The 20792-nt window shown below is 39.1% G+C and overlaps 4 protein-coding genes across 6 annotated transcripts; 2 read left to right on the top strand and 2 right to left on the bottom strand.

Moving 5' to 3' along the window:
* Window positions 1-2742: 2742 nt before the first annotated feature.
* LOC103707656 (uncharacterized) lies at window positions 2743-4674 on the bottom strand. The gene has a single exon (XM_039127003.3). It carries the CDS (start codon window positions 4004-4006, stop codon window positions 3089-3091), a length of 918 nt encoding a protein of 305 aa, XP_038982931.3. The 5' UTR covers window positions 4007-4674; the 3' UTR covers window positions 2743-3088.
* A 1241-nt stretch (window positions 4675-5915) lies between these two features.
* On the top strand, window positions 5916-13116 carry LOC103707631 (uncharacterized). Of its 3 annotated transcripts, none has more exons than XM_008792198.6 (8): window positions 5916-6169; window positions 7756-7963; window positions 8191-8312; window positions 9002-9131; window positions 9235-9293; window positions 9378-9573; window positions 11320-11433; window positions 12860-13116. In XM_008792198.6, the coding sequence occupies exons 2-7, from the start codon at window positions 7900-7902 to the stop codon at window positions 11427-11429; spliced, it is 681 nt and encodes a 226-aa protein (XP_008790420.4). In that variant the 5' UTR covers window positions 5916-6169; window positions 7756-7899; the 3' UTR covers window positions 11430-11433; window positions 12860-13116. The 3 variants fall into 3 exon arrangements, with proteins under 3 accessions (XP_008790420.4, XP_008790418.4, XP_089780268.1); XM_008792196.6 differs by having other exon boundaries at window positions 7867-7963; XM_089924142.1 differs by lacking the exon at window positions 11320-11433 and having other exon boundaries at window positions 5916-7963.
* Window positions 13117-13764: 648 nt separating this feature from the next.
* Window positions 13765-17245, bottom strand: LOC103707630 (uncharacterized). Its single transcript, XM_008792194.6, has 5 exons — window positions 17084-17245; window positions 16733-16853; window positions 16416-16519; window positions 14170-14301; window positions 13765-14081 (listed from the first exon to the last, which is right to left on the bottom strand). The coding sequence occupies exons 1-5, from the start codon at window positions 17084-17086 to the stop codon at window positions 14055-14057; spliced, it is 387 nt and encodes a 128-aa protein (XP_008790416.1). The 5' UTR covers window positions 17087-17245; the 3' UTR covers window positions 13765-14054.
* Window positions 17246-19776: 2531 nt separating this feature from the next.
* On the top strand, window positions 19777-20480 carry PSRP6 (plastid-specific 50S ribosomal protein 6). Its single transcript, XM_039127644.2, has one exon. It carries the CDS (start codon window positions 19951-19953, stop codon window positions 20281-20283), a length of 333 nt encoding a protein of 110 aa, XP_038983572.2. The 5' UTR covers window positions 19777-19950; the 3' UTR covers window positions 20284-20480.
* The last annotated feature ends 312 nt before the right edge of the window (window positions 20481-20792 follow it).

Here is a 20792-nt window from a genome sequence, read left to right on the forward strand (position 1 = left end):
CGATCTCATCAATGAGTACCACATATTATCAGGCTCCATCATGAACTTAGCGGCATACTTGGCAATTAAAGTTTGATTGCTCACTAAAGATGGGATTTCCAAGTTTTCTTCTGGTAAAATTTAGTAGATCTTCTCCCGTGATAATAAGCTGATCATCTGCTCTAGCATGGGGATAGCTAGTTTTGGAATGATGGTATTTGAAATGAGATACACTAGGATTGCGCAGAGCATCGACTAAACGAGAGTGATTCCTCCAATCATAAAAATGGATCTGGATTTCCAACCCTCAAGTTCGTCACAGGTACTCTGCTCTAAAGGGATACACTCCAATTGTGTTGATCTCCTCCTTGAGATGAAAACCCCCAATTAGTGCTATTGACCATCCTTCTCAATGATATTCAAAGTCTCCTAGATCAGATGCTTCCATTGAAGATTAATTTTGGGGCTGGACCAAATTGTAGATTTCTAAAGATTCACTCTCTATCTAGAAGCCCGACAATACTCCTCCATAATTATTCTCAGGCTTTCTGCATTATTGATGTTATGGGCCAACAGAAGACAATTGTCAATATAGAGCATGTGCAATATCGAGCAAGAGTCGACCTTTGGCTGAAACAGAGACATAATATGGTTATTCATAGCTACCCTCAACATTTAGGAAAGAACATCAGCAAAAATGATAAACAAATAGGGAGATAGAAGACAATCTTAGTGAAACCCTATATATAACTAAAAGAACTCTGTAGGAGTATAATTAACTAAAATAGCAATGGAGGAATTTAGAACACGCCCGTAAATCCACATAATCCAAGTATCATAAAAGCCCAACTGAAGGACATAGATCAATAAATCCCAACGAATTTGGCCATAGGCACATTCCATATCCAGCTTGATAGTCGTAAGGCTCTATCTTACCGATGACTTCACCAAATCATGCAGAAATTTCTAAGTAATAAGAATGTTATCCAAGATGCATCTTCCGCAAATAAAAGCATCGTATTCTAGGCTAATTATAGAGGGCAAGAGTGGCTTCAAACAATTGGCAATAATCTTAGCAACAATTTTATACAAAGTAGAACATAATTTGATTGGTTTGTAATGAGACGGTTCCTTAGCATCTGATTTCTTAGGGACCAAGGAGATATACGTATCTTTCTAGCACTATGGCATCACAGTAGTTGTGAAAAACTACTGAATGGCTAGAATAACATCCAAGGGCAAGAAAAAGATTGATATGTTCATGCTTGCCTTTATAAATTTTATTATGAGTATGCAGATGCAGCAAGAGTGCATCCCTCTAAGAGTTCAAGTGAGCTAATTTTTCATGCACAAAGTGATACAAGTCAAGTTTCTTCTCTTAACTTGGATTACAAAAATTTGTTTAGAAGTCAAAGTTCTTTGAAACGCCCAAAAAGATCTGAGCTAGATAGTTATTTGGATGATGATGTGCTTCCTTATTTAGGGTATAAAGAATTTGATATCTTAGCATACTGGAAGAGCAATGCAATAGCCTATCCTATACTATCAAGAATGGCTCGAAATATTCTAGCTATTTTAGTCTCCATCGTTTCATCTAAGTCGGCATTTAGCACTGGTAGTAAAGTTGTGGATCAATATCAAAGTTCTTTAAACCATCTACTATAGATTCCTTGATTTGTACTCAGGATTGGCTTCGTGAAGAATATGAGGAAGGTATATAAATATTTTATATTTATGTAATATTATTTATTTTCTTATTGTGTTTATATTTGAAAGATTTATGATTGATATATATAGTAATAGTTACAAGTTGCTCCATTTTTTTTAAAGTCGAATGCAGATATTGGCACCCAAGAGTGGGCCTAGCAATGAATATGGAAATATCAAACATAGATATTTAGTAATCATCATTATAATTTTTTTATCCATTTTTCATATTTAACTTTCTTCATTTTCTAATTATTACTTTATTCAAAATGTAGGTAATGACGACGATGGATGAATGAAGATAGAGGAAAAATATTTGCTGAAAATATTTTGTTTAGCTATTGCCTTGATAACATGCCCATGCAAATGCTTTTTAATTTGTTTTGTCCATGCAAATTGTCAATTTGCTCAATACACATTGATCATATATTTATGGTTTGATCATGGTTATGGACTTATAGTTGTAGTGATCATGGTTGATGGTTTCTTCCTCTAATGTCATGTTTGTTAAAATGTATGTTCTTTAATATCTGTAGCTGTAAGAAAAGTAATATTAAGTGTTTGCAATTTATCTTATAGTGGACAAAAGTCCACAAGGTTCAATGTTTAAGGTAGTTATGATGGCTTTATTAGGTTCTGGTTATTGGAATGATATTGCTGTTATTGTTTAAATAGTCCTTTATAGATTGTTAAGCTTTACTTTGATTTCAATAGCCTTTTATATTGACTAGTTTTACCTCGATAACTTATTATTTATATCTATTTGGACCCTATTTAAAATGGAGATTTGTATCTATATATCTGGATGCCAAGCTCGAGCCAGAGCTTAGGCCGTGCTCTGGCTTAGATGGACAGTGTATAACATCATGTCCCTTCAGGCTGGCCCAATTAGGCTTAGGTTAAGCTCGAGTATGGGCTTGAATTGGGCACGTGCCAGTTTTTATAAAAAAAAAATTAGCCTAAGCTCGATCTAAAGCTCAACAAAAAAAAAAAAATTCAAGCCGGCTCAAATAAGGATGTAGCCCGGCCGCTTGCACGGCCCTTCCGACGTCACGGTCAGACTCTTTTATCACACTCTTTTCAGGCGCGCCTCCCAACCTCCCCAGGCGTCTAATCCCCGGACGATCTCGCCCGTAAATCCCTCCACGTCCATCATATCATCAACGCGTCACCCCAGCGGTCAAGGATTTTATTTCATTGGAATCAATTAAATGATATAACTAAAAAAAATTAAATAAAAAAAATATATATTCATCACGAGCTAAATAAATGCTCCGTTTGCCTCTATTTCTTTTTTTATCTGCAGAATTTGTGAAGAAACTATTTTTTTAAAAAAAAATGTCGGAACTATTTAATTATTACTGCATGGAAATCTCGTTGCGGAAGGGGTCCATCTAACACGTCACCTTCCGGCGGTTGTCGTCAACCCATTCATCGAATCGGCCACGTCTTCTGCGCTCCACCCGGCCTGGAGAAGCGCCAGCGACAGCAGCCGCAAATGCCAGATTAGGCCTTCCCGGTCCCTCACCACCGTCCGATCCCCCCTTCCCCCGTCCTCCTTGCCGTCCGATTCCATCATCAGCATCTCCCTCACCTCCTCCTCCCCCCACCCCGCTTCCCTCAGCCGCCACCCCATCTCCCCCAGCCATCCCTCCAGGCTCTTCCCTCCCCGACACGTGTCCCTATCCGCCGCCAGCTCCGTCCAGACCTCCACCCGCCTAGCCTCCCTCGCCGCCCACGCCGGCGGCGGCGGCGCTCCTCCTCTGCGCCGGAACTGGCCCTCTTCGCGCTGAAAAAAATCGGCGAGGTCGAACCCGGCGCACCGCACATCGCAGCCCCGAACATAGAACACCGGATTACCGGCGAGATTAGGGACCGACGGGATGTAAAAATGCCGATAAATCGGGACGAGGGCCGGGGCCCTCTCCAGGATCCCCCTCGCCGCTGCCGCCGACTCATCTCCGCCGGCAATGGGCTTGGAGCCCCAGGCGGCGCACCAGAAGCCCTTGCGGGAGACGTCGTGGAGGAGGCCGGAGACGGGGAGACGGAGGAGGATCTCGAGCTGCTGCGGCGAGGCGTAGCGCCAGTTCGGGAAGCCGCTCCCGACGGGAAGCCCCTCCCGAAGAATGGATCGGAGATCGGGGGGGAAAGCAAAGCCGTACGTCGCCTCGATCGCGGCGATCTCGTAATCGTCCAGCCCGACATCGACCGCGACGCCCGACGCCCGGAGGTGGTCGATCACCGCCTTGGCGTAGGCCGCCAGAGAGAAGCATACACGCCGCTTCGGATCGCCGCCGCTGATGCCCTCCACCGTGGTCATGGATTCCGATTAAGGAACAACCAACCCCCCAAACCTAGGCCTCTTCGAAGGGAACCGGTGTGGGGTGGATTTAAAGAAACGCGGGCGTTAGATCTTCTCTGAGGCGGGGAGGGAGACGAGGGGATAGGGCCTTATCGTTTGCTCCCATAATGACAATTATATCCCTTGATCTTCTCTGACTGTGTCCGAGTATTTGTCGTATTTTTAGATCAGCTGAATAGCATTTTGGTCATTTGGCCCTCGATGGGTCCAGCGCGATCCAAGGACTTTGGGTAGTTACGGTCACTCGCCGGTGAGGCAAAAAGTCAACGATGGAGACAGGTCGAGGTGATGGTACTGGCTTCTGGATGGGATTGAAGACGCCAGGCGGTGATGGAATTTCGGATTAGCGGAGGAGAAGCTTCATGCACGGACTTTCTAGACGCTCAAATTACCCTTTCGGTGACGGACCGCTCGTGTTGAATTGGATGAGAGTTTTGGGCTGCAGACTGGTTCGCATTCTAAAGGCTTCTCTTTCGTATCTTGAGTCAGGCTGTAGTCTCTAATTTTATTAGTTGTTTCTACGTTAGAATAGGATGAGCAGCTATTTGTATAAAAATTAAAAAAAATAAATAAATAAATAATACATTGAGCTCGGATTATATTTTATATAGAAAATTAAAAATTTGTCCCGGGAATGTTCTTCTGGAAGGTCGCGTGTTGTGGATGAAGAATAGAGCGGCGCGTTGAGACAATTTTTTATATGTAACGCACGCGAAAGCAGAATCTCTTTTTTTTTTTTTGGGTACAACGTCAACCTCTAACTGCCACGAAAAATTTGTACTCTCAACAGTAGGACTGAGAAGAATACTCCAGCTTTTTATAAAAATTTCTAAAAATATTTTTCAGGTTAGGCATAAAGCCTATTTGCCTCCAAAATTACGGAATAAGATAAAATTGTTATATATTTGAATGCATGCATTACCAGGAGAAGATATGATCGAGGGCATCGATCACCCACGATCTCGGTAGACTCTCGCGACTTCCACTCAAAAAAAATTTTTTTTTGGTACAACGGCTACTCATATTGCTCTAAGATGAATACAACCAGCACATTCAATGAAAAAGAAGATAGCATAAGGGTGGAGAAGCGGCTACAAAATCTGTCCAATAGACCTCTCTCATTTAGGGGTGCAAATGGGTCGAGTTGATCAGTAACCTGATACAACCTGGTCGGGTCCTAAAATTGGATCTATTCTATTTTTTGTATTGAGTATGTATTAATTAAATTCAAACCCGATCCGATTCAATCCAATCCATTTAAAATTTAGATAATTTTGAAGTTTCAATCCTACAATCCGTTTCGACCGATTCGATTTGAATCTGCAAAACTATTTGAGCCCGCGGGCTAAGGGGTGGAAGCCAAGTCTTAAGGCCCGGCACAGTCTGTGACTCACTAACTCTTAACTTAATAGTCTTAACTTAAAGGCCTGGCCCAGTCTGTGACTCATCGACAGTCGACCATTTCGATTTTCCACAGCTTCGAGCCTTTGCCTTTCGTCTGATCGTCTCTTCCCGTCTTCCGTCCGGCCGTCCCACATCGGCAAAGTCCGTCGGCCATCGATCACTACTCTCTCTCCCAGAATATGCCTCGCGAAAATGATGCCCTCCCAAGCTGCCCTGAGCTCTGTCCTAATGGTTGTCATGTCATAGGTGTGACGCTCTTCTACAACAATCAGTCTAGAGTTATGATTCCTGATCACAAAATCCATATCTTCTCTGTCTCTATTTGCCGACACACTGCCATCGAATTCTCCGTGCGGTGGCCAGGGGTGGGGGTCAGGTTTTGTGAAGGGCCAGGTTTAGACACAACACGTGCAAATGATTGGGTAGGCCCAAAACCCGACTAAAGCCCAATTGCAACGAAATGGAAAAGGAGGGCCAAAAGTTTAACGTATGTCTAATCAGACGGTTGGAAAACAGCAACATCCTATTCCCTATGCACGAATCACCAGCGAAGGCTCTTTTTACCTTCCCCTCCCCTCGCTCCCCTTCTTTCTCTCTCTCTCTCTTCTCCTCCCTAGCCCCTTCCCACTGCTACCGCCTGTTGCTCTCTCCCCTTCGCCAGACATTGGGTCTGCCGATTTCCGGCAACTCTCATACCTCCCAAGAGCTAGCTTTCAGGTAGGTCTCTCCAATCGAGATGCCCTTGTTTTGGAGACTTGTATTAATCAAATGAAAAAGGAATCCCAGAATTTGCCTCTGATGAATTTGTCCGCATTTTTGCCGCTTTGATTTGATTTGAATGGAAGTTGAATCGAATTCGATGTTTATTTGGTTATATTGTTCGTTGGTCGTATTGGATGTACAGATGGTTGTATTGGTTCCTTATCAGCACATCAGATGCTTGATAATTTGCTTCTGTTAACTGTCCATAGAAAATTTGGCGTGCTAATTGTTGTAGCGAAGACAGCATGCGCAATAGTTAGCTCCTACTGTTGTAGGACTAATTGTAGTAGAAGAATTGTCGTTGGACAGCCTTGGCATGACCGGACAATACTCTGAAAAATCAGTAGTTGAAAAGATGGTCTTGCAGCGCCACCATTTGACTTTATAATACGTTGTGCTGCCTTTCATATACACTACAAATTTCCTGTTATAGTAGAAAAAAAGTGGAAATACAACTTTGATATATTAAAGTTCATCATGATTGACTGATGAAAATTAGCTAATTTGAATTTGCACCTCTATAATCGTTAAGAAAAAAATATTACCTTGTTGAATCGTTTTCTAGTTTTACTTGAGTCACATACTTCCATGGTTCTTATACGCTTTGTAGGTTTTAGACTTTTTGAGGTACATGATGGTTAAACCAACCTTTCATTAAGGAAATGAAGGTGATTAGATCCAAATGAGACAAACCACAAGCCTGTCACCTAACAAAAAGAAGAGAGCTGTAAAACAATAGTAGAAACTGATTGAGTGAGCCGAGATTGGCCCAAAAGAGCAGAACAAAACACCTCTCCTCAGGTCAAGAGCATCCTAGGAGTATTATTCAGGTGCTGGAGTCTTGTTGAGAGAAGGTGTTTCCCATGAAGAGAACCACTCAGAGGCTGACCACCATATTGATTCTCTTATCAGCTCTAACTTATGACTCTTTGACCACCTCAACGCTATGACTAACCCCATTGGAGATCCTGTTGTTCCTTTTGTGATAAATGCTCCACATGGTTGCTGCTGTTAGAATGTCCCGCATCTCACATTCTTCCCTTTTTTATGTAAATTTCTTCCTCCAATCATCCCAAAAATTCTCAAGAGACGGCACAGTTTCTAATCTTAATTGCATCTTGCGGATTTGAACATCTGAATTCTAGAATTAAATAAAAATTATGATGGTAATCATTTTTTGGTTATTGGGCTTCTTCTGAAACATTTTAGTTTCAGTTTGGATGATGTTCATCAGCCTTAAAGCATAAATATTCTTTATTTTACTTTTTGTTCTGTATGAAAGGCTTTTATATCTATATATGCCGAACTGATAAGATTATCCTCCCAGGCTTTGAACAAAATTTCTTTGTTGAATAAAAAGTTTCAAAATGGGAGGAACCTTTCTGACCAAGTAGACACCTGCAAGTCTATGCTATCATGCTTTCACTCAAAAAAAAAAAAACACTCTTTAGATGTGCAAATGGCATTTACTTGCTTATTCTTATCAAATTGCATCAATGAACTGTTTATTTATGCAACTTACACCGCTATTATTTTTCTAGATAGGGAGTCTTCTTACTGTGCTTGGCTTCTAAAGAGCAATGGTCACATTAGTTCATTCTCTGTGGATGGATCAGAGATATATTATCTCATCTCTCACGATTTAAATGCAGGAAGGTTTCTGACTTTCTATTAATTATCTTGATATGATGTTTGGAATTTCATATGGTGAACTGTTTCTCATACTTGGAGCCACTGCTGCTCTCATAGGTACTTGGACTCTCTCTCTCTCTCTCTCTCTCTCTCTCTCTCTAACACACACACATACACATGAAACAGTTATTCTTTCTTTCTTGCTCAGCATGCATTTAATTTGACTTGATAATCTGATTTCTTTGGATCTTTCATCATTTTTTTTATGTGTGTACCATGCTCTGCATGTATCACTAAGTTGTTAAATGTTTTTAGTGTGCTGTTGTTTCTTTTCATTTGGCTAGGGCCCAAAGATCTTCCTATTATTTCAAGAACTGCTGGGAAACTGGCAGGGAGGGCAATAGGGTATGTTCAGTTGGCCCGTGGGCAGTTGGAAACTGTTCTGCAGCAATCTCAAGCTAACAAGGTGCTATTTTGTGTCTGCTTTCAGTTCCAACTTCCTTTAAACATATGGCTTTTTGAGAACTTAGAATGATGTTCATAATCTGTCACCAGCACCACCAATATGAGTAATAAAGTGAAAGACCAAAGAAAATAAGCTGTATCCGATCTGTATTTGTAGCTTATGACTTGAAAGGCCTATTAATAGGTCAAATGCTCCATAGATTCGTTATTTGTTTTCTATTCTTTGAGATAAGTTGCTAGAAGTTCAGTTGGTTTTTACATATATCAATCAGTGTGGGTAGAATTTTAATCTAGAGATGAGAGTCATTCCTTGATATATTGAACATCTTGCTTCAAATATAAACAACTATTAAGTTAAATTAGTTTCAAGCTATGAGTCTAAAGAATGTTACTTTCTACCTCAGTTATAAGCTTGATGGATTTTTTTGAATGTTAAATTTATTAATCTTTCGAAATTAGATGCAAAATTTGACCCCAAACTATTTAATATTTTTAGAATCCAAGTGCTATATATGTCTGATCACTTTAATTCAATATTTTGACACATTGTCCTCTATATGGAGAAGAGGGAAGAGCAATGGGCAAACACAGAACTCAGCAGAAATAATTGCACTTTATTCCTTTTTGAAGGAAAATTTGTCATATGCTAACAATCATCAAGTATAAATATATATTTTTTTAACCTTTTAGGTTCACAAAGAACTTCAAGACACGATTGCTCAATTAGAAGCTATTCGTTATGAAATCCGAAGCATTTCAATCATGAATCCAGGTCCATTCACTCGGAGGTTGGATGGTGTGGGGCCCACACAAAGCAATGGTATGCAGCAATAATAAGTGTTAAACTGATTAGGAATTTTGCCTCTCCCTCTGTTACTCTGCATCGTATAGCTTTGTAAAGGCCTTTTCTGAACTATCACCAGGAAATGACATTGCTGCAAAGCCTGAAGGAGATCGCAAGCCTCCCATGACAATCCCTGAGGTACTTAAAATCATCTGATTTAAGAAAATCATTACAATTCAGAGCCTTTATGCAATTCAAAACAACCATCCCACTTCTCTTCAGGATCCTAATTCAAGGGCCGTTTCTTCTATTCTGCAAAGTCAAGCAATGGCATATGCTAGGTTAGCTGAATCCCCAGCTATTAAATCAGCTTCTTCCGCAAGCAGTGGACATGCAGAGAAATTAAATGCTGACGATGGTCATCTAAATATTCTGCCCGTCTCTGCCGAGAGTGCAGGGCTACTTCCAAAGTGTAATGGTAAAGATGTCATTCTAGCACTTCAACCATTAACAGAATACAATGTTTCATGCGATTAATGGACTTGAACAATTGGGTTTCTGTTGAAATCTGTGATGCTGCAATATTAATTATAGAAACCATAAATGGAAACATTGAGAAAGTACACAATTAACTGAAAGACAAAAAATGAGCAACAGTAAGGCCTGGTTTGTTTTGTAGTTCATCTAGAATTGATTTTCATGCTATAAAATTTAAAAAAGTAAAAAAAAAAAAAAGGCATTAGTCATGCAGAAATTTTGTACATCTAAGACCTTCCAAATTTATCACAACCCTGACTTTTTGAAGAAATTAGCAAAAGTAAAAACTAATTGATCTACTAGATGGCTTCCTATTGAATCAAACAAGTTGGGGAAAAAAATGCAATTACAAAATTGAGTCCTGTTCACCTTAGCACCTTTAGAAAGCCCCCTACTTAGTTGAAATAGGACACTTTGTATGATTTCGAAGCTGGGCTGCTGCCAGCTTGTACAACTGCATTGACCCCTCCTCTAATTCCAATAACAAAACACATTCTATGTCTGTGTCATTAACACCCAGAAATTTCATGGTATGAATTGTTTTCCCGACAAAAATGCTTTCAGCTGATTATACGTGTCAAAAGCAGCTGGTTGTTTATCTCTCTTTGAGAGACCTCTATGTCACCTCAAATCCTAACTTCAAGTCTGTTTTGAATATTCTTGTATTATCTCAAGAACAGTTCAATTTATTTAATAGAAAAATAGCAATGAACTATCATGTATGCGAAGAACAATTTGTAAAACTGAGTTCAAAGTAGTGGAGAAGGAACAGTACTTGTAACTATTATTTTTATGAACTAGTTAGTGAGCACGCCAGAGTCAAGACCTTTGAGTACTTGCTTCTTGTTCCCAAAATTTTAAGGGCATGATTCTTTAGGTATCAGATATTGAGTCAGGTGTCGTTGAGTAAATTTTCATTGCTTTGATGCTAATTGAAGGTGTCCACCCATCCCAACACTTGCTTTGTTGGAATAGGGCGGAGATCAATTTTATTCAGGGAGAACTAAACCTCTGTCATACCTAGCAGACCGAAGTTTGGTTCCACTGGTACAAAGCCTCCTGTATCTCATACATATGATACCTGGTCCCTTCCTCTATTCAGCAAATAATTGGATGATTGTTTGTTATTTTGGAGGCATGTTAAATATGTACCACTTTCGGAATATCAGTTGTGGGGATCTTGGTACGTTCATTGAGATTATTTTGCTTGGTTTGTTCCATATGATGTGCTCACTTATGCTCTTCCATGATTGTGAACATTTTAGCATAAATGAGCAGGGTTTGTTCTGGTCTGCTGTACCCTTGCTGATAAATTACACTTTATAAATGAAGCAGACTCCTGTTATAATTTATTCTGGTCTTCGTTAATTATAGAAAACTTTCTATTTAGATGTTCTAGTGTATCAAACTGACTGCTCATTTCACTTTCTGGTTCCATACTTGATATTAGCTTATTGTTTTCTGGCTTCTGTCAGATATAAATTTACCTTGAAGAATGCCTTCGTACTTTGCACTTGATTGGTATTCATGTAGGCTTGGTGTTTCAATTGTTGTTGGCATATCTAATTTCTAGATGTATTAAATGTGCATTATTCTTTTTCCTAAGAGTGCACTTTATGGCCTCTCATGTGTGCAAGTGCATTTAACCGTCTCTTCTAAGGAACCCTTTTTGTTCATGTAATATCAGATGAAGCTAAAGGATCTGATATCATGTTAGAAGCAATACTGGAAGCAGAGGTTGCATGCAAAGCCAAGCACTTCTTCTCACAATCTCAAAATCAACTACCTAATGAATGAAATGGTAATATCTTCAGTCTTCTCACCTTATGTGGAAGTTTGTATTTGTTTCTGAACTACTGAACATCAGAAGAGCAATATATTGATAAGGGAAAAATATCCACATGCTTATATTGGTATATGGAAATTACTGCCTCTTCTTAGCTTAGTCAACCAATAGATGGAATGAAGCTTGATAAGAATAAACTGAAGGGAGCATCAATATGCATAGAGGCACAAGCATATCAGGCATAAGCATTTGTTTTGACTCCTAGGCATTTAGGCTGATATTTCATCTCTTCCTGTTTGACCGGTCTAGAAATACCTATTGTTATATGGATTTGTATAACAAATTGTTAAAGATAGTTTAATTTGAGAAGGAAAGAAAAAGAGAAATATCCGATCAAGGTCGGCGGAACCGTCCCGAACCAAATGGTTCTGGTCGTATCGAGTCGTCCCGCCGGCGAACCGGGACAGTTCTGGCAACAGAAACGAAACCCGTTGTCGGAGGGAAAAAAGAAGGAAAGAGAGGAAAAGAGAGAGAGCGGGGGAGGGAGGGAGGGAGAAGGAGAGGAAGGGGGAGAGAGAGAGAGAGAGAGATGAAGGTCGGCCGGCGGAGGCCGGCGAGCCGCGTAGAGGACGTTCTCCGAGTTGCCGACTTTATATAAAAATCGCGAAATAAAAAAAGAGGCTGGATCCTTATTTCGAACGAAACAGGAGACCCAATCTGTTTTTCGACCACGAAGCCTTCCTCCGCCTCCTGCTCGGGTCATTGGCCATTCTCCTGCCTCCGCCGGCCCTCCTCTTTTCCTCCCTCGCTCTCCCTTCTCTCTCTCTTTTCCTCTCTCCTGTTTGCCCTCTCCTCTGCCTCCTCTATTGTGTCGGTACAAGCCCGGCATGGCACGACGCGGGCCGTATCGACCCATGCCGGTACCGGCACAGCAGACCATGCATCAGACACTTGATATCCTAGATGGCTAACATGTTCTACAGTCAGATGCATATGTATTGCTACAACTATTCTGTCTTTTTTTTTTGTTGTTGTTGATTGTATGATTGGTCAGCTTGAATCAAAGGACACCTTGCCACCCTGGATTATTGTCTTTTGGATCAGAGCCAGTCACGTATCAAAGTTTCATGAAGCCATTACAACATAGATTATTATGTCGGCATTATGTTTATGTTTACCCATACTTTCTTGTCAATGCATTTCTTAGACGATCTGCAGTTTATGTATATTCTTCATTTAACAGCTTTGTCAGAATCACAGAAACGGTGATGTTTATGGGCACATGTATGTGAAAGGATTATTTCCTTCTTTAGTGATTCATCTTAGAAAATAATTCCAATATCCTTTAAACCTTAAAGGGTAATTCCTTTCTTGCTATATATAATAGTTGTGCAAGGAAATAGTAACATCTTGTAACTAAATGTAACTATTTCTGTTGCAGTTCATTGAAGCATACGGCAAATATAGATCTGGGCTCAAATTCAAGATCATCCATTTTAAGATGTTTCTAACTACAATTGCTATTTCCCAGGAGGAGGCAGCAGTTCAATTAGGTTGCTAAAGATTACCAAACTGGTTTGTTATTGTAAAAATTTTTGTGAAAGAAAAAGAAATGACTCAAATGTTTCTCATGCATATCTGAACTAGTTTGTCGGCATTAACAGTTTCATAGGCTAGATTTATTATGACTGGGGGCAAGTTCTTGTGCTTGTGTTGATGCGTGATTGATGGTGTGGTTTGTCGCTCGGAAGATTCACATTTATTTTCATTAAAAGAATCAACAAATGATGCAATTTATTCCTGGAACCGTAAGTTCATCTGGGTCTGGTTAGGCACTGCTGTAAAGGCCAGAGTAATTCGGTTGTCATCTTTAATTCAGTCTGCAGGCTGCTAAGCCAATTTAAAATACAGGGGCCTCATCAAAAAAAAAAATCATTAAAATGAATCGGGAGCTGGTTAAAGCAACGGTGCAAGAATTGCTGAACTTACCCTACGTCGACTAGGGACGGCTCAGTCTATTTCAACAGTTCAGGTTATTAACAAAATAGAAGAAAAAAACCTCCAGATAGTCTATTTAAGCAGAGTTCAAACCGCTGTTGGATGCATGAACCTGACATCTAAAACTTGGCAGATAGCAAGAAATACCTAATGACAGCATGACCCCAATATTCTGCTGCATGAATCAACCTGCCAGTGTGTTTTTATCCCTGATGCAAGCCTTCTCTTTATCATTAACAGTTCGCAGCATCCAAACATTTCACTGACCAAATGATCCAAAAAAGCCTGAATAATATGCATATTAAACCTTACCCATGAAGTGGATAGGCGACAACCAGAGCTACAAAATGACAATAAACTAGAAAAATATATAATCAAATATTTAGGGAAGCCCTGTACCGGACGATACAGCTAGCAGAAATTTCTCTCCAAATTCCTATCCACTACAATTAACAAGAGTTCCAGTAATACGGTAGTTCTATCCCATCTTTCTCAAAATAAAGGTGATATTTTACACCCAAGATATGCAAAACATCGGGAACCAAACAACACTTCTCTAGAAACATGACACTGTAATCAGTCCAAGCCTCCAGATGGTTAAGTTCTTAGGAGGCCTATCATGCCGAAGGTTCTGACATTTAGATGAGAAGCTTCTCGATGGCATCCTGCAATATCATCAAGGTAATTGATCACTAAACAAATATCACCGAGAAATATTAAAACTTAAATATGAGGATATAATTAGAAACTCACCTTGAGTTGTTGTATCTGGGATTTCAACTGGCTTCCTTCATTGCTAGTCACCGAGCAAGCAATCACAGGCCTGGTAACTCCACAAGCTCGGCCAAGTGCCTGTTTGGAAGGTACAAACACGTAGGGCACATTCTGGCATGATGAAAATGAGGTAATTTAGTTATCATAGCAGAATATTTTTGTAAAGACAAAGTTCATGGCTGATACTGTCAGGCTACTGATTTATAAAATTGCAGTTCCACATAAAATGAAACTATGCATTTCAATTTTCATCTGACACATTAACAACTACACATAATAGAATGAGCTACAAAGCTTGTAGCAAGTAACTGCTGATGTGCCTTGGCATGATGGTTGGAGATACTACAAAACAACGGATAAGACAAGATAGCAGAGTAGAATAACTTGCTTGGCCCGTAGTCACTGGTGTTACGAGAGATCTGTTCTATAATAGACACGAGAATGATTGCTAAGGACTCACACGAGCAACTTTTGTTAAATAGATGCCCAACTCACAATCAGCAAGGAAAAAAAGGAAATAATAGCATATGATAAGGCATCCCTAACAAATTTAGGTGCTATTTCAGACAGCCAGATTTTAAGTGAGAAAATGCAGCAAAATAGGAATTTAAGATTTTGTATAACACCAATTCTACACACAGGCTAGCTCACTTCTAAGCTGGCTTCCACTTAAAAATGCATACATTAATAACATCCTCGCTAATATTTTTGAGACTCATTGTTCAAAACCCCAATACAAACATGGAAAAAATGCTACACGACACAATAGAGGTATCCATTTTCATTTACTGTTCAATTATGAAAACACCTCTTCAACTGGCATCAATACAAACTAAACAAGCATGTCACCTGTGCCCAATCATTGAGTAATCTATCCATCGAGTATATTGGTGATTTCTAGCATTTATCAACATTATTTTGATCACAAGTTCAAGTTTTAAAATATCTTGAAGCTATTGATTTTTTTTTTAAATGATTGAAAACATTATATGAAAATTTACAACCACCTCTGAACCAACTGCATATCTAGCATGCCTGCTATTAATTTTCATAAATTTGTCATGTAAATACAAAATGAACATGCTTTAAAAAAGCTAAGTTATGTGGAGAGCCACTTAGTGTCCAAGGTGAACTTGCTAAGAACATGCGGTATTAGATGTCAGGACAAGAAAGTAATCATACACCAATAACCTGCTGAATCCTCCAAACTTCATGAACATATATAATCAGCCAAGCCAATTCAGATTGTATAGGTGACTCCAGATCTACAGAGCTTATAATCTGGATTTACAGAGTAATTGTAACTGTCAACACCAAAATCGAACAAGTATCATGTGTGATACCTGTGAAATTTATTTAAGCCTACACACAAATACTAATACAATCATAACGCAGACTCTTGGATATGTTTGCTGATGTCATCTAAGTACTAAGTGGATACTACAGAAATTGCTTCAAAAGATTGTGTGCCAAAAAGGTTGGGTGTACCATCTATTTGTAGACAAATCATGCTCTCTCTTTGAAAGCTTTTGACCATGTAATTCTATACTGCTCCAAACTCGCCATCGAATTATGATGCTTTTCATCTCACATAAATCAACTCAACCAACAGATTGCTCTCTTTGCACTCCCAACCATCAAGTTTTATGAAACAGATTCACTTGAAAATGTGTTCAATCAGTATAATGGAGACTATGTATTTCACTTCTAACTGTTACAAGTACAATTGTGGAATGGACTAAAAATAAGTACAGTCCCAACATATTATGCAGGATCTAACGATCTTATGCATGCCTAATTATGCAATTTGTTGGAGTCCTCACCTGTGCTCCCTGAAAATCTGAGCCCCACAAAAATATGTTACAGAAGGCCAAGATCATCAAAAAGAGGATGGTGGAGTAACTAGTGAAAATATTGTGAGGCTTCCAAAATTGATTATTCTGGTTCACGAGTGAATACTTGATGAACCTTTTTTTCTACATATAAACAGCTGTCATGGGGGTCTTCCATAGAGAAAACACCAAACCAGGAGCCTTTTCACTACCAACCACTCGAAGTTATTTGGAGGTCGGAAACTTAGTTATCTTATAAAAATTTAGGCTGTCACCAGTGTTTGTGCCTTTTTAGTAGCCATCTCAACTGCCGCATACAGCCCAGAATTAACAATAACAGCGGCAGCGACAACAAAAATATTCAATTAATAAGGTATCGGAGAAAACATATACCTTATCCTCTGCAAGCAGGGGAAGATGGAGAAGAATTTCGAGTGGCTCTGTATCCGCCGCCATCACAACAAACTCGGAGATGCCCCTGTTCAGAGTCTTCGTCGCTGTACAATCAAAGAATCAAAATCCAAATACAGACACTAAACAATAACTATTAGTAGCCATAAAACACACAAAATCAAAATTCTTTTCTTTTTAATGCATTAAAAATCCAGACTTTTTGCTTTTTGTTGCATCAAAAACCAAACTTTTTAATAGAAAAGCAACAAAAAGAGAAACAGAAGCAAAGGAAAATATTGATGAGCAAGATTGGCTACCTTCATTAGCTCCCTTCTTGAGCTGCTTGTAGTTGGCCGCCTGCTGGACGAGATCCAATATTGTTATCGTCAGTTGAGCGTCGGCCAAAGGATACGCCTTTGGATTCACGACTTCGGTGGCCTAAAGAGAATGAAACAATGAAGGGTCAGAACAAAGTATATAAATCTAATGTACCAAGAGAAGCGACGATGCATATAAAAAACCAATACAAAACGAATAAACAGAGAAGAAGAGAAGATTAAAGGAGTACTTTAGGAAGAAACATATGATAGAAACGCTAAAAAATGGAAAGAAAACAAGGGGCAAAGAGAGGAGAAGGGAGAAGCGAGTGGGAGGAATCGATCTTTCACCATTTTCTGGCAGTGGAGGGAACAAGAGAGAGAGCGAGAGGTATTCGACTGTTGTTCTCTGTTCTCGGCGGAACGAAGAGAGGACTCTGAAACCCTTCCGCTCCCGGTCCTTATGTATTGGCCCGAACGAGGGTGCCCTAATTATTTAGGCGATAACATGCTCGCCCGCAACTTTGTAACTTAAAAAGGGCATTTGATGGATAGCTGACAGCAGTTTTAGGGTATTTTTGGTTGCCTTCCCGGTTCCCAGCCGGTAGACCTGAATTACTTGTTTGTGTTCGACCGGATCTATTTGAAGACTTGAAGTATTTTTTTTCAAGACAGGAGATCTCTTTTTTTTTTTTTTTCTTTGTGCATCCATATCAGTATTTCTATCCAAAGCTCGCTCTTCTCTGGTTTCAATCTCCATAACAGCTTGGCAAATAGTGCTCTATAGAGCTGTTGATTGATTGCCTGCATTTCTAGACGACTACATTTCTAAGTACAATAATTATAATTTTGTATTTATATTTGCAAGCTTCTATTACTTTAGATGCAATCTTGCATCTAAAGGCTTTATCTACAATTTTTGTGTTCGGTTGCTTAATTTGAAATGAGTGTGATAACTTGCAGTGACAATATTACCCTCATTGATGTTATTACATCATTATAAAATTGTCACACTATATAATTATTATAATATTATATCATAAATAATTGTAAAAAGGTATATTAGAGTATATTATATTATATTATATGGCATAATATTATAGTAATACAATATAATAATGATGCAATAAGTTACAATTCAATGTTATCTTATAATATTACATTATGTTATAAGATAAAATATAATATAACATAGTATAATACAAAATTATTATAACAAAATGTATAACATAATATTAGGATAGTATAATACAATATAATGTAATGTAATGTTATATAATAAACATGCAGGATAATATAGTATCATGCAACATTTTCTTATAATATAAATGACATAATATAGCATAATGTAATATGACATATAAAAAATTATAGGATAATGAATATTATAATGTTATGTCAACGCATACAATTATCATAATGTCTTGTTAATTATTAATTAGTATTGATATTATAATATATTAAAATAATTAATATCATATTACTATAATAATTATTATATTTTATATATTTATACAATAATTATATTATACTATATTGTTATTATATTATTATATGATATTATGATGCTAATTATTAATTTGTTCTAACAAATTATAATAACAACTATGATAATATCATAATAATATTTTACACTTTGCAATCATAGTAATATTGTTATCTATTTTACCCTTTGCAATCATAGTAATATTATTATCTAGTGATTATTGGAGAGAATAGGAGATGATTATGACCTTTAAGGCTCCATCTAGAGCCTACGTCTCGAGATAATGTCTTTTTGTACTATATTTCTGGATGCAACAAAAGAGCCTTAGAATGCATCTTGGTTGCCTACATCTAGCCCAATTATAGGCAACAAAACATCTCCATCTTTTTCCCTCAAAATCTAAAGCTCAGACAATCAAACAACCTCCAAGTGAATTTCAATTGCAAGGGTAAGCATTAGGTCATCTCCTACCTTCTATGGAAACCTTACCTACTCAAGCTCCTCTAGCTATAATCCTCAACTCTCTTGCCACTCTAATCATCATCTCTATAGGTAGAGCTTTACCAACAACCGAGGTTTGCTTTCATTTCCTGAGCTCTTGTTCTTCCCTACTCTCCTCACAAGCTTTTTTTTTTTTTGTCCTTCTCATTTGATCATCCTACTCATCCATCCTTTCTTCTCAAATAATATTTTTTCACTCCTCTAAATCTATATGCCCGGCTGGCACTTGATATCTTGCTCCTTGGTTTTAGGGCTAAAACCCTAAATCCTAACGTCAAAGCTAGATTATAAACCATAACAATACCTTTATCTCACTCGCTAAGAACTTTTTCCACCAATTTGGAGCCTCTCCTCGGCATTTGACTAAGGTAGCATCTAATCTGCTCCAAATCTACCCCAATTAGTGTATCCTAGATGTATCATTAATCTCTAATTTTTCCTAAATCCTACCTTGATTTTCTTCTATTTACCTTTGATTTGCATCATATTCTTCTACATTCCCGTCCCATTGGTTCTGACATGCCTGATCTGCAATCATGCAATGACATATGCGGTGCCCATATGCTCAATCTATCCTAGATCGACCATATATCATATCTATGTCGCATACATGCTTTATCCTTAAAGGATCTTGGAGTGTACTGGTGCTAATGGTTCTTATGCACCGGATCTCTACAAAAAGCACGATGTGCAGTGCCATCGTTGGCTGCCGTTTTGTGTGTGGATGATGGTCTGAATGGCTTAGGATGGGATCTTATGTGATTGAATGAAGCTTGCAATGTAATACCATGATCTTTATTTTCTTTATCTTCATAGATATGCAATCAAAAGTATCACTGCCATGTTTGTCGACAGCATCATTGCCTTATTTAATTAATTCTTTAGCATTATTACCATATTTTTTGGTTGCATTATTGCATTATGATAATACTACTAGCATTATTGAATGAGTAATATATAAGATACAAATATATCTAATGATTTTTTTGTGTAAAATATGTCTAATAAGCCAAGGCTTCAATAAATGATTCTCATGATTCTATCATGGTGTGCGTAATTTCTCTTTTACTGAAAAAAAAATCACTCAATCTTGTTAGTTGACACCAGATAAACCCAAAGTCTGGAACGGGTGCTCCAGAACTAGAGAGCCTATTATTCGGCCACCCGTTCTATCCTCAAACACATCCCCGTTATCCTCTGATAGATTTGGAGTAAGAAGAGAGGAGCCACGATGGCGTCGATTTCAGGGATGCTCGCGACCACCACCATCGGCGTCTCCAAACCGAGGCCGTGGCGGCCATCGCCTCCGAGCTTGGGTGGCGGCGGAGGAAACGGTGGGCTGGTGGTGGAGTGCTCGTCGAGGCCGAAGAAGAAGGCGACGGCGCACCACATGAAGACGCGGCCGAAGAAGACGCAGCCCTGGGACGTCCGCCGCAAGGGCCCTACCATCTACCCTCCCCTTCCCCCGCTCCCCCCCGACTGGACTCTCGTCACCGATGACCAGCCCCTCCCCCAGCCGCCGCAGGATGCTGGAGGACTCTCCCCTGCTCCTTCGGCCTCTTAAAGGATGGATGGAGGGATGGATTCCCTTCTCTGTCTCCTTTATCCAGTGTTGCTTGATGCTATGTCTGAGAGGTGTTTGTTGTTATGCCCGTATAACAAAGTTCTCGTTATGTTATTAATTTGATTGGGACTGCAATCATCCATACCCTGCTTGTATCATGCTCCTTATCGTAGTTAGAGAATGTTGATTGGTTTCCACTGAGTTCTGTCTATGGCGCATTGAAAGGAGTCCAACCCAGAGCTGAGAATTACTCTCTCTCTCCCTTACAGTCGACTGCATTTGGTTCAGGAGCAAAGCAAGAGTAGGCACGGTTATTCCTGCCAAACTGATCTGAAGGAACAACGATAGAGGGGGGGGTATTCTCTTGCAGATCCATGTAATAACTCTCGGAAATCCTTTTCCATTTTGGAATATGTAGGAGAGGAATTGGAAGACCAAAAGATTCTTCCAACGTCTCATTTCTGGGCCCAATGGGATTCATAGGTCTACAAAGAATAGGTATACGACCA

This window comes from Phoenix dactylifera, chromosome 7 (assembly GCF_051530095.1).
Source record: "Phoenix dactylifera cultivar Ajwa chromosome 7, Ajwa_hap1_PhDact_Kaust_v1.1, whole genome shotgun sequence".
NCBI lineage: Eukaryota > Viridiplantae > Streptophyta > Magnoliopsida > Arecales > Arecaceae > Phoenix > Phoenix dactylifera.

Bases quoted from the DNA above. Each gene is read 5' to 3' on its own strand.
- LOC103707656 (XM_039127003.3), bottom strand. From the start codon at position 4,006: ATGACCACGGTGGAGGGCATCAGCGGCGGCGATCCGAAGCGGCGTGTA.
- LOC103707631 (XM_008792198.6), top strand. From the start codon at position 7,900: ATGATGTTTGGAATTTCATATGGTGAACTGTTTCTCATACTTGGAGCC. The intron at 8,313-9,001 runs GTGCTATTTTGT...TTAACCTTTTAG, and splicing joins AGCAATCTCAAGCTAACAAG to GTTCACAAAGAACTTCAAGA. The intron at 9,574-11,319 runs GTAAAGATGTCA...ATGTAATATCAG, and splicing joins GCTACTTCCAAAGTGTAATG to ATGAAGCTAAAGGATCTGAT.
- LOC103707630 (XM_008792194.6), bottom strand. The intron at 16,520-16,732 runs GTAGCCAATCTT...TTGATTGTACAG, and splicing joins CAAGAAGGGAGCTAATGAAG to CGACGAAGACTCTGAACAGG. The intron at 14,302-16,415 runs GTATATGTTTTC...TCATCATGCCAG, and splicing joins CCCTGCTTGCAGAGGATAAG to AATGTGCCCTACGTGTTTGT.
- PSRP6 (XM_039127644.2), top strand. From the start codon at position 19,951: ATGGCGTCGATTTCAGGGATGCTCGCGACCACCACCATCGGCGTCTCC.